A 13,851-nucleotide genomic window follows, 5' to 3' on the forward strand; every position below is an offset into this window, starting at 1 on the left:
ATTTCATCTTGAGAACATGGGTAGCCAAGAAAAGCTTATAAAGGAAATAAAAACACTAAGTGATTCCATTAGAAGAAAAAACAGGGCTCTAAGAATGGGAATAAGTGAAAGAGATAGGTATTTAGAAACAACATTTAAACCTATCATTGAACCCATAAAAGACTTGTCACACACATTTTCTAAATCAATTCAAACTAAAGATAGTGAAATGTTACTACCTGTATCGAAATCAGAAGTACAAGATGGTGGTTTAGAACCAGTAACGACTTATAACGACTACGAGGATTTAGAAGAATTTGAGGATGCTGAGGAGAGTGATGAATCGGATAAAGATTCTAGAGAAGGGGATCAAACTTTAGAAATTCCTGAAGAATATGAAAGTATTAAGAATGCAGATATTCATCCATCTGAAATAAGTAAATTGGGAGAAGATATAACTTCTAAATCTGTGCTTGGAAGGAAGTATTTATTAAAAATGTTACATTCTACAAATGCTAACAGAAAATACCATGTGTATGGTGCTAGACTTGAAGAAAAAGGACTAATGATTGGAAATAGTAAGCTAGACATTGATGAAAATGATGTTATACATGTAGGAAACAAAAAATATAAGGGGACACCTGGTTTATTCGAACTTATATTTAAAAACAAGCCTGGTAAATATAATAAAAAAGATTTAGTTTTATTTAAAAACATTTGTGCTAAAACAAACCTTCATAGAAAAGGTTACAACTCTAATTTACCAATACATAGAAACCAATCTGTTAAATACACAACTATCATTTCAGAACTATTCCCGTCACAAGTCAAAAGAGTTAAAAGAAGGGCAATGTCATCAATCGACATTGATACAATTCATAAGAGAAAAAGGAAAGATGACATTTCAACTTATTCTGGCGAAGGACTATTTAAAGACTGCTCCAACACTAACGTAATATATTACAACAATGCAAACAAATTAATTGATAGAATGAAATTGATACGTGAAGCTATTGAAGCTGGTCATTCAGGGTTAGAAAACGAATGGGTAGCTTTAGTAGATGAACTGCGCAATCGAGGGATAATTGAGTAATACTAATAACTGCTATTTATTTATTAAAATTACAAAGAAGTAATTGTTGTGCTAATACACTGTATTGTTTGTGTACAAAGCTTACATAGACCAGTTTAATTACCAGTGTTTATTAAACAAATCATATAAATTAAAAGAAAAACCATTTATTAATCATTCGTTGATACATATTTATAGAGTGCACTCTTCATTTGTGATTTTACTATAAAACAAATGTTAAACCACAACCGTGCCATTCGCAATCGAGAGACCTTCAAGAGAGGAAGGGGAATAACATCGACGGCACTTTCTATACTTACTAAACCAGTTGGAGCATTAGTCAACAAAGCTATTGATTTACTGCCTGTGGAATTGCATTTAATTGGTGGTTATCAGTACTGTGGTCCTGGAACAAAATTAAAAAAACGCCTTGCTAGAGGAGATCCGGGAATAAGTAAGCTCGATCAAGCTTGTAAAGATCACGATATAGCATATTCAAAATTTGGTAATTTAAAAGACCGATCAGTAGCAGACAAAATACTTGCTGAGAAAGCTTGGCAACGTGTAAAAGCAAGTGATAGTAGTATTGGAGAGAAAGCAGCAGCGTTAGCAGTAGCGGCAGCAATGAAAGGAAAAACAGCTTTTGGTGGAGGAAAAAGGAGAAAAGGAAGACATAGTAATGTTAAGAAACGTGGAGGAAATATAAGAAGGAAACGAAACAGAACTTCTCATAGAAAAAAAAAGAACAAACCTACAATTTGGTCTATGATAAAGAACGGAGGAGGGTTATATCTAAGGCCATACCGTGTTTATTAAACAAGAAGAATAAGTTGATAATTCCGGATAAATCCTTAAGCAATATTGAGCTTTTACGATACGCTAGCTGTTTACGCATACCTTTCTTCAGAGGCGTTTTTATGAAGGATGAACTACCATCTGTAGTAAAATATAACGAGACTGGTATAGTGAATCTTGATAATGCTAGAGGTCCTGGCACTCATTGGGTTTGTTACAAAAAACTTGGTGAAATAGTTTACTACTTTGACAGTTTTGGGAACTTACCACCTCCGAAGGAACTTCTTGAATATTTCAAATCTTCAAAAATTGTATACTATAACTATGAAGGACAACAACCAGAAGATACATCAATATGTGGCCATTTGTGTTTAGAATTTTTAAAGAAAAGCATTAGTTGTCTATAAATAAGTGGTAATTAACCTATAGCATTCAGTTATGTCTCAGACCCTAACACTATCAGGTAGGAGCTCTGTGCTCTCTATCGATTATTTCCCGCCTATTGAGTTGAGTTCTTTTGATGAGTATGAAATCGGTCTTCTCAGTTTTGAATCGTACAACTCAATACCAAACGTTGATGAAACAAACAACCTGTTTCATTTCGATAAAGATAAAGTAATAACTATTCCAAAAGGTGCATATGAGGTGCAGGACATAAGAGACTATATACAAGAAAAATTCCAAAAAATAACAACAAAGGAAAAGAAATACTATATCCAACTAGGAACCAACAACAATACTTTAAAATCTATGTTAAAGTGTACTGTGGAAGTAGATTTTTCTAAGCCTAATTCCATTGGAAAACTATTAGGATTCGGTAGTATTAAAGCTGAACCTGGAATCAGTTATTACTCAGAAAACGTTGTAGACATTTTTAAAGTAAACACAGTAAGAATAGATTGTAATATAGCCACCGGATCATTCATTAACAACAAACAAGGTCATATGATTTTCCAATTCTTTCCCGCTGTACCACCTGGTTATAAACTGGTAGAGATACCTAATCCTGTAATTTACTTACCAATCACTACCCGGACAATCAGCAACATTACACTAAAAATCATGGACCAAGACAATAGACTGGTAGATTTCAGAAATGAAAGAATTACAGTTTGTTTACACTTAAAGAAAAATAAGTAGTGCGAAAAAACTGTTTTTCAATTGTGTTTTAATATATAAGTAAATTTCTTTTGGAAAATCATTATTATGTTTGTACACGTTGAAAGTTGAACACCTGAAATGATAAGGCACCACATAATTGATAAATTTGGCCACTCTTTGTATACACAAAAACGTGAGAGACAAGTAGAGCTGGAAGATGATGACGATGAAGAAGATACAAAAAGATTTAGGGTTGCATCTGATTATGAAACAGCACATCAACCGGTAACAAAAGGTTATTTAAACCGTTACTATGTTAATAAACTAGATTTTAAAAGTGTGGAAGAAAAACTTCTTAAAATAGATGAAAAGTTGGACAAATTGAAAGAATTAAGCGATCAATTTTCCACATTAACACAAAACTTGAAATCTTCTAATGATGGTCTTGAGGAAGCGGTAAAAGAAGTAAAAAAGACAATTTCTCCTCCTGAAGGATGTTGCTTTGATGCTAAAAATAGGAGAATCACTAATGTTGCTCAAGGAATCAACAAAGATGATGTAAGCACTGTTAGCCAAACATTGACATACGATCAGGAAAAAGACATCTTTAAATGTGGTGATAAGGAATTCGACTTGGTTATAAATAATCCATTAACTCCTGTAATAATAGCTAAAGATAGTAGTATAAGTGGATTTGCATCTTATCGTGGTGGAGATTACAAATTTCCCACACATGTATATCGGGTAAAAGATCGGCTTATAACATATATGGGATCAAAGTTTGTTTGGAATGAAGAAGAACGCATGATCAAACCTGAATATGATGGTCAACAACTTAAAAATATATCGAAATATCATTCTGAACCCTCGATATCAAATTAGGTAAATTCTTGACATATCCTGATAATAAGTAGAAAAAATCAGATACTTTACAGAATGAATAGTAGTTATATTATATCAAACATCTTCATTTATATTTTAGATGAAACCAGGACCCCTTAAACTCTAGAGGGTAAGATAAACTTCTGTTCATTTTCTTATGTTAACCCAGTTTATGAATAATGGGACTATCCTTTAAAAAGAAGAGCACTGGTGATTTAAGAGTTAGTAGGCCACCTGCATCAGAAGAGTTAACAGTTGAAAACATAAAATTTCTACAGGATATTGGTCTGCATGTAAACAATAATGGATATACTGGATATAACGCACGGTCCAACTTTCGACGAGACTCTATGGGAAAAGGAGTATCACACCCACAACCCTTACGCTTCATCGAAATTAAACAATAACGATGAAATTAGAATCCCAATCCAACAGCAAGATGTCTACACCCTTCCTTCTGAGAGTTGTTTATACATCGAAGGAACAGTAACAAAAAAGGATGGAACTATAGGAACAACAATCCCTTTCGTTAGTAACCCAATGGCTTTTCTCTTTGATGAAATAAGGTATGAAATTTCAGGAGTTACCATAGACTCTACAAAAAGAGTAGGAATATCTAGTACACTTAAAGGACTATGCTCATTATCACCAAACACAAGAAATTTACTAGAGGTTGCTGGATGGGTTAATCCCAGTTCAGATTCCATAAAACCTAATGCAGATGGTAATTTTGATTTTTCTGTGCCGTTAAAGCTGTTACTAGGTTTTGCTGAGGATTACAATAAGATATTGATTAACGTAAAACAAGAATTGGTCCTGTTACGATCTTCAAATGACAAAGACCTTATTATAGCTCCTCAATCAACGACCGAAGAAGCTTTGGAATGGAAATTATACTTGAATAAGATAGTCTGGAGAGTCCCACACCTGAAACTGGCAGATGAACACAGGATTACACTTTTAAGGCAGTTGAAAGCTGATCGTGACATCGTTCTACCATTCAGAAGCTGGGAATTGCATGAATACCCTATTCTACCTGAGACAGAAAGACATACATGGACTGTAAAGACTTCTAATCATTTAGAAAAACCTAGATATGTGATAGTTGGGCTGCAAACAGACAGAAGGAGTAACATAACTGCTGATGCAACATTATTCGATCATTGTAAACTTAAAAACTGTAAACTGTACCTTAACTCTCAATTCTTCCCATACGACAATTTAAATGTTTCTTTTGGAAAGAAGCGGTATAGTATTTTATACGATATGTATGCTAGATTTCAATCTTCATATTATGGCAAGGCAAACACACCTTTACTATCGCCAACTGAATTTATTTCAAAAGCTCCAATCGTGGTTATTGATTGTTCAAAACAAAATGAATCCGTCAAATCTTCTAGTGTGGATATAAAATTAGAAATGGAGTTTGAATCCAACATACCTTCTAATACAAGTGCGTACTGTTTGATTCTTCATGACAAAATTGTGACATACACTCCTTTAACCGGTATAGTAAAGATGGTTTTATAAACCACAGCAAGACAAGGTATAAATAGCAGGCACTTAAACAAGGATTCAGTATATATTTGTCAGTGGTTGAAGCAACATATAATACGGTGGACATGAATTCTGTAACGGACAAAGATAAAAGCAGTACCAAAGTGGAAGAAGAGGTGGTGGTTGGAGGAGAAGAATATGACGCAAAAGTTAAGCTTTGTGAAGATGAATTATCAGAGTTTCTAAAATTCCATACTCAAGATAACAATGATTTGAACAATTGTGAAAACAATGTCTTTGCATCTAACTCAGTTCTAAAGAGGAAGAAAACCCCCGAAGACGACCTTCCTCTTAATATGTTGATGGATATTTTCCTCCGTATATTTTACCCCATTTCAAGATGTATGACTAAAGGCATTGCAATCGGATTAGTGAAGGACCTGTCATACACACCTAACGCAATTTTAAACCATGGATCAAAAATGTTGTTGTTTTCAGAGCATGCATGGGACTCATTCATAAAACATTTGCACTTAATCGAATGTTATTTAGCTAAAAACATGTTTGGTAAAAAAACGGCTATTCGGTTATTGGATTGTGACATAGAAATAGATATTTATAAGTATCGTGGAGGACAGCAAATACGTTTCAGAGACCTATCAAAACACGATATTAAGATTCAACTAACAAGGGAAGAATTTTATGTTTTGAGTTGTGCCGCTTCACCTGTAACTAGATACATGAAACAACTAACATTTTCAAGCTCTGTAATAAAGGAATATTTAGTGGATGCTATGGATCAATACCCCGACTCCCAGATTCTACACGGACCGATCGATACATCAATTTTTAATCGAATCCCCTATGAGGTTGAAATGTGGCGGAGTATAAAAGACTACGAGATTAATAAGACCACAACAAATGAAGTAAAAGAAACTATTGAAGAAACACAGCCCATCTAAGTGTGTAATGGTTTGAAATTTTAAAAAAACTAATTTAACCTCGTGGGGTAGGCCTACTGGGGATGATGCCCACGTTAAATATACATCAACGCGCCTTAACTGTACGGCCTGGTATAGATATAAAACCTACCGTGGTGTGGAAATCAGTTACTTAACATTCTTACCATGGAGCAGAGGGTATGGTTCGCAGACAAAGTTAAAACAATAGAAGAGAAACCATGTGTAATTGAGTTCCAAGCTTTTCGTGGAAATACAAATGAATATGTTGTTAAGGAGTTAGTAATTTTAGATTTATTAACATACGTTGTCTATCCCTTTATGTTTAAACCACCACATCCTTTTAAAAAACTTAATACTAAAGCCAAGTTAACTAATAAGTGGCTTACTAGGAATTTTCATCTCATTGCATGGAACGAAGGTTTTTTAGATTACAACACCATCGATGATGTAATGTACCACTATTGTGCAGAATTCAACCGTATATACACTAAAGGTTTGGAAAAACGAAACTGGATTCAAAAATATACCATTGGCAACGTGATTGATGTACCGATTGACTCACATTTTAATGTGTGTTATGACAGTATTTGTCTTGCAGGCAAAAACAAATGTCATCGTCAAGGTCATTGTGCTTTAAAAAATGCATACCGTTTAGCATCATTCCTAAACCAAAAGGAGAGCTGTGGTAGTGGGGGAATCGATGGGTATAAATATGAGGAAAGTGTGCAGACAACACATCAGTATTGTTCTAACCTAGGACAGGAAAACACCTACAGCTTGGTCGATAAAGATGGCATCTCAACTCCAGAACCTTGTTGATCAGTTCAACACTCATTCAAAGTCAAGTGTTTTAATTACTAAAAAGTGTTCGGAACTTAAAGAACAAAAACATTATATTGTGCATACAATGAATAAAATGGAAACATCTATTGGGGATGCTATTTTAGTCTCCTTAAGCGATGCACCTTTTACTCCAGGAGATGAACCAAAGTTCCAAATGTTTCTTCCAAAACGGTTTGTCAACATGTTACAGAATGAGGATCTACGCAGCATAGAACCTGGCTCACTCTATTTGGTGTCTCATGGAGTTAGTGGAAACAACTCTACAGAACTGTCTCTGCACTGTTGTTAGAATATTGTACATATGATTGTATATAAATAAAAAGTTATAAAGTATGATGTTAGTATTTTGTTTAAAATACTAACATGATATTTTTTAAAAACTAATATGGATGACCTTGGCCTAAATCAGAAACAAAATTATACAAACGATTACATACGAGCTAACCCCCACCTCTCTTCTTATTTGCGTATAAAACGTTGCTAACAGTTGGGCTTTAATCATTTGGATCGTAGCAAGCCATCTAGTACCTTAACATGTCTGCAACCATTTTGAAGATTAAGATTGCCTTTCCAAACTATACCCACTTTCAAACTAGGTTGAATTCTTTTGAAAAAAGTCTACTTAACTCTGTCGTAAACAATTCCAAATGGGAATTATCCGAAGCTGGATTTTTTTACACGGGGAAAAATGATGAAACTATATGTTACTACTGTGGAGGAGGATTAAAGGATTGGCAAGAAGAAGATGATCCATGGCAAGAACATGCGCGATGGTTTCCAAGATGTCCCTTTGTGATTGTTAACAAGGGACAAGACTTTGTGGACAAACATTCCAAGCAAATAAATAAAAATGCGATAGTTAAAAAGAGATGCTCAACCAAAGGCTTGGGAACAAACGAACCGGTGCAAAAACAAGGCTCGGAGTGCATAGTATGTTTGTCCGCAGAAAGGGAAATTGTGTTTTTACCTTGCAAGCATTTTTGCAGCTGCATTATGTGCGCTCTAAGTGTTGACGATTGTGTTTATTGCAGAACCCCCATTATTTCTGTGATGAAAATATTTATGGTGTAATACGAGGCCCCCTTCGAAAAGATTAGTGGTGGGGGTAGCTAGGGGGGGGGGTGAGTTTACCTATAAATACATGAAGGTAGTTACATGCTTTCAATCGTTCTGAGGACTTGCTAGAGGCAACTTCAGCTCAACACAACAATCATGTCTCTCAAAGTTAAGTTTGTCCAGTACGACGATGTTTACCTTTTAACCTACCATGACATTGAGGTTTTTGCTGAAGAGTTGAGAGTTCTAATTGCAAGTGGGTATGCAATTACAATAACAACAACAGCTAACAGCACTCTGCTTCCAGACTACGGAGCTTACAAACCACCATGCCCCAATCGAAGAAAATTTGATACCGACCATTCATCAGCATTCAACATATTATACGGAAGCAGCAGCTCTACGACGAAGAACGATTCCAACACTTCTTAGATTTAACTTAGATATAACTACTGTACATTATTATTACTATTTATGATTGTAATAAAAATAAATGAAAAAATAAAAAATATTCTGCACTATTTATCCATTAGTGCAGAATATTTTTTAAAAACAGATTCAAACGACCTTGACCTAATAACAATACCATCTACAACATCTGTGATCACACACATCACCAGAGTACATGCCCAGCCCTGACTACGATACTCCCCATCTCTAGATACTCACCTAATCACATTAATTATGACGTCATGTGATAATAACCGTCCTTCCCTCTACTAATGGCTATTTAGAGTATCTAAAGTCAATGGTATATTTTGTTCACATAAATGAGACACCTATTTGCATTATCTAAAATCAATAGTACGGCTGGTTCAGGAAAACAGAATTGTCTACTTGCAGAATCCAAACTCAATGGTACGTTTGGTACTCAATTGTTCACTCAAAAGAATTGTCTCATTGCAGTATAAAATGTCAATTATATACAGTTTACATTAATGGAATGGCTATTTAGAGTATCTAAAGTCAATTACCTGATTCCAGCGACCCAAATTATTAGTTAGTCATTTTTTGTTAAGATTCCAACTTTACTCGTTACTAAACTATTATAAATCCGATTGTTCTTTCCTTTTGTTCGGTATTTATTTGTAATGTGTTAGTTTATGCGATTCGTTGACCGTTATGTCATGTCGACCATTATATCAATAAGGCCAATGTTAATTTTATTAAAATTTTATTTCACGTAGAGAAAAGCCTTTAATCCGATTTGTATCATTTCAGATTAATATCTTTCCATAGCTGGTTATTGTAGACTATTTGATTATTTTGTATTCAATATCTTATATATATAAAAAAAAAAAAAAGATTTTTCCCGGATTCGTTTGACTCTTCTGCCAGACGGATTTTCATCATTGAGGTCTCGAATTGAAGATTTGCCATCAAGCATCGGCATAAATGTATCTATAATCCCACTCGACATATACGTAAACGAAATTTGCTCACCGTGTATTTCTTATGGGAGGTAAATTTGGTTTCTCTTTTCCAAGTTTGTTTGGCTCTTCTACCCGACCGATTTTCATGATTGAGGTCTCCATTTCAAGGTATGCACGCAAAGATTTCACATCAAGCTTCGGCATTACCGGCATTCATTTGAGCTATTAGTTATTGAAATCGAACGAGTTTCAAGCAAACGCAAGGTAAACAACCAACATAAAAATGATTTTTCATAAGGGTTTTCTATGATTAAAAATCAATCCCTCCAGTATTGTTTATGTCTTTGACTCAAAATAATCAGTAAATTATAGACTTTAATTTGAGCTATTGATCGTTTGAATCAGTTAAGCTCAAGATACTGGATTACTCAATCAAAAATCATAAATTTGATTATTTCTTGGATATTATATTCATTTTAACGCTGCGGAGCAGCATGGGTCCTCTAGTATATTTGTAAAACAGCGTTTATCGTAGGAAACCGGATTTGTATAAAATGTAAATCTGTGTTAGTGTGTGTGTACATCACACCGTATCACACCACGTCTGTGACGTAATATCAGGTGATTTTTAATAAATTCCCATTGGCTGCCGCGACCACGCTATACCCGTGTATCTAACCACTACGTCAGTCCGTCCTAATCAAGCAACCGTTACACCTCTATCCCGGTCCGTGCAGCCCGTGGTATTAACTAATTATGTAGTTTTTATTTTCACTAGTCCTGTCTCCTGTCAAGTTAAGACGTCATCACAGTGGTGACGTAACAGTTATTATGACTCTACTAAATTTCATGCAGATCACATGAGCAGTTCAGGAGGAGTATTTGTAAAACAAAGGCAGGAGTGTAGTATAAGAGCTTCGCTCACTCCGCAGAAAAAATATTTAAATTACCAATAGTAATATGTAAAATACCAACCCCCCTCAAATTACAGTAGAACAAGTACTCCACTGCCCCCTACAGTGTACAACACTGCCAATAACAAACTACATCTGAGGTCAATGCTTCTTATTCTACAAACTCAGTATAGTGTTTGGTATATTTTTAACAGGAAAAATCCAAAGTCTCTTTACATCAGTCGTACTCCTAAATAAGATGCAAAAATACAGTCTTTATCAAAAGGTCAAATGTGATATAATGCTATCTGAGGAACAAAGTACAAGTAAAGCTAGACAACAGTTTTTAGTTCAGGAGGTATAGTTGGACAAGATGGATTCGAGAATTGTGTGTTTGTGTCTCTTGATGTTATTTGTAGATAAGTCGAGGACCCAGCCTGTAAACAACACTACAACAGGTAAACATTCAAGTTATTTTACTAAAGTTAACGTATTACCAGTTACGTATTAGGAGGCAACGTATTGGGCCTACGTATGCCAGTGCTACTTAGTAAAATGTATTGAGGCACCGACAGAGTATACTTACTGATATCTGTCGGATACACCTACTGTTTAGCCTAGCTAAACTGAAAGGACAAGTTATATTAATCTGGAGGTTGTTTTTATGTCACCCTGGATACCTCGGTATCTGAATCAAGAGAGGAAATTTAAATATTGTAACTGGATTATGTTTTAGGCCTAATTAACAACAAGTAGCGAGGGACCGAGCCAAGGCTCGGTACAGTTTATTTCGATTGTAAAATCGATACAAAGGAAACTCATTTCTTACAACTAATTTTGGCTTTTATTATTCAAGTTCTAGTGGAATTTGTTATTATTTATGAAAATCTTGTTTTCATGTACTTTCATCGGATATGTCACAAGGGGTACCTTGAAATTTAAAAATGTTTAGTTAAGGGTAACGGGGAAAAGGGGATGAATGGGAAATTAACGTTGAATTTACAACAATTGTGGCCTCTACGTCAAAAGCTGATTCCCGCAAAATGCGTATTTTTATCCCTTGCAGTTTTACAAAAATCAAGAAACAAGCTAAACAGTCTATAAATAAAAAGGTTTTTATAATACCACGTTTTTAAACTCACTAAAAAGTAGACAAAACTATTTAAATAAGGGGAGAGAATAAATACTTGTAAGATTTAAAACCAAAAACGCGGGGCGCATGCAATAGCTAATATACGATTATCTTAACCTATTATATTATTATTTATTGCATGCGCATAATGTTTTTCGTTGAAATTTCTCAGAAGTATTTATTCTCTTCACTTATTTATATATTATTTTCTACTTTTTAAAGTTCGTTTATGAACGTAGTTTTTTAATCTTTCTAGTCTTTAATGTGTAAATATATTTAATCCATTTTTATGGCTTATACATAACCAAACAATATGTAACAATATTCTAATAATCATAAAACTTTAGAATCTCTCGGGAGCGGAACCTTCACCTATTAATTTCTGCCACGATTACTAGAAAAATACCGGTATGGATCATAAACATAAACAAATGACGTTTTTGGGCCGAAAATAAACATTATTTAAGATTGCTTAAATGGAACTGCCAAAACATATGTTCAATGCTATTAGTATAGGATTCGGACCAACATCGTCATTTGTTTATGTTTATGATCCATACCGGTATTTTTCTAGTATTCGTGATTTCTGCTCGTTGAATAAATTGTCAAACTAAAGTATTTACAGCTGACTTCAATTTATATATTTACATTCATCAAAATGTAAACATTAAAAATTTGGAAGCCAATGGGGCGAAGCCCAAGGGAAATATAAAAATAAAATTATTTAATTAATTAGCATAACTTAAGATTTGCTATTGTTTTATGTTATTGATGTTGACGTGAGTTGTTTTGAAAAACATATGTTGTAATATGAAAAACGTTTAAGAATAATGACGATTTTCATTTCATTTCATTTCATTTGATATTGCATTGTCATCCATTTGTGAACATTGTTTCAAGTTTTAGTCTCTAGCTAATGGAGAAGTTGGTTTAAAATCTATTGCAAAGTTTTTACCGAACAGACAAGAAAGCGAGCTAATAAACACATGGCATAAACACTATGATTTCTCATAGCTTAGATTAAGAGTTTGTTTTCCCTGTTTGATCTGCAAGTGTTTATTTTTTGTCTATTTTTTATAGTTTTGAATGTCGAAATTTTTGTGTACTGACACAGTAGTATTTCCCTGGTGGAGATGTTCGACAAGCCTAGACACCTACTGTTATTTTATTCCTTGTTAAATTTATTTTTTGTATTTTTTATTCTTCGTTAACTTAATTTATTGTTATCTATATATTTAATACGCGACATGAAACTTTGTGAACAATAAGGCTTTTAGCGAATTTCCCTATAGGGAAGTAGCTATTACCGTAGGTGGCACGGTAAGACCTAGACCCGGGACCAATTTACTTTTTCATTTTGATGTCCCCAGAGGCCAAAAACACCATTCGTTCAAATTTTTATATATATATATATATATATATATATATATAAATATAGACTTATATATATATATATATATATACGTCCGTGAACGCGATAACTTGAGTAATTTTTGTCCGATTTTGATGAAATTTGGTTTAAAGGTGTAAAGCGGGATAAACTTGAATGAGTTCGCGAACCAGCACGATCGGACCATGGGAACGGGGCTTTACGGGGGGTTTTATGGGGTAAAAATTGGTTATCCTCACTTTTGACCCTCAAAACACAAAATTTCCCGATTTCTCTTTAGACCTTTTTAAAGAGCTTAAAAAAACAAATAATTTAGTATATAAAAGTATTTTTGTTCGATTATTAGTAACGCAGAAAATTTAAAAAATTGTCAATTTAAAATTCCCATGTTATTCTTATGGAGAATATTGTCAAATGTTGTAGTTTGCTTGTTTATGGATATATTTTGATCAAACTTGGCAAATTTATTTATTTTGTACTAAGCTATCAATATTTTACTCAAAAACACACTTTATTAGTTTCCTTGTAGCAGCAAACCTAGGTACTCGTTAAACCTAATGTTATTAAAATATATTTAACTGAAAATCAATTCAGACAAATGGAAATTCGCTTAGTCGGCAGGTTTGCTGCGGCGGGGGTATTTTATTTTAAGATTTAACCCCACATATCTATCTATAATATTAAAACGAAACAGGGTTTTTTTATTTCACGATTCTGAATCAACCACTTGATGGATTTTCATGATTTTTGTGTTGGAAGAAAGACAATTTTGAGAACTAGGGAATGTCGAAGCTATAATTTTAGTTTAGGGTTTCAGTTTTATAGAAATTAAGTTTTAATTTTTTTAAAGTCTAGCAGCCGACGCTAGCAATTTAA

The 13,851-nt window shown here is 33.9% G+C and overlaps 1 protein-coding gene across 3 annotated transcripts in view; it reads left to right on the plus strand.

Annotated features, from left to right (window-relative positions):
• Positions 1-10,807: 10,807 nt before the first annotated feature.
• LOC128982007 (teneurin-4-like) overlaps positions 10,808-13,851 on the plus strand; it is a 49,514-nt gene continuing 46,470 nt past the window's right edge. For all 3 annotated transcript variants that reach the window (XM_054401046.1, XM_054401048.1, XM_054401045.1), the window contains exon 1: positions 10,808-10,911. In XM_054401046.1, coding sequence (XP_054257021.1) covers positions 10,827-10,911 — 85 coding nt within the window. In that variant the 5' untranslated portion in view covers positions 10,808-10,826. The remainder of the gene's footprint in view (positions 10,912-13,851) is intronic.

This window comes from Macrosteles quadrilineatus, unplaced genomic scaffold, assembly GCF_028750875.1.
Source record: "Macrosteles quadrilineatus isolate MER2022 unplaced genomic scaffold, UCM_ALF_1.0 Scaffold_77__1_contigs__length_550361, whole genome shotgun sequence".
NCBI lineage: Eukaryota > Metazoa > Arthropoda > Insecta > Hemiptera > Cicadellidae > Macrosteles > Macrosteles quadrilineatus.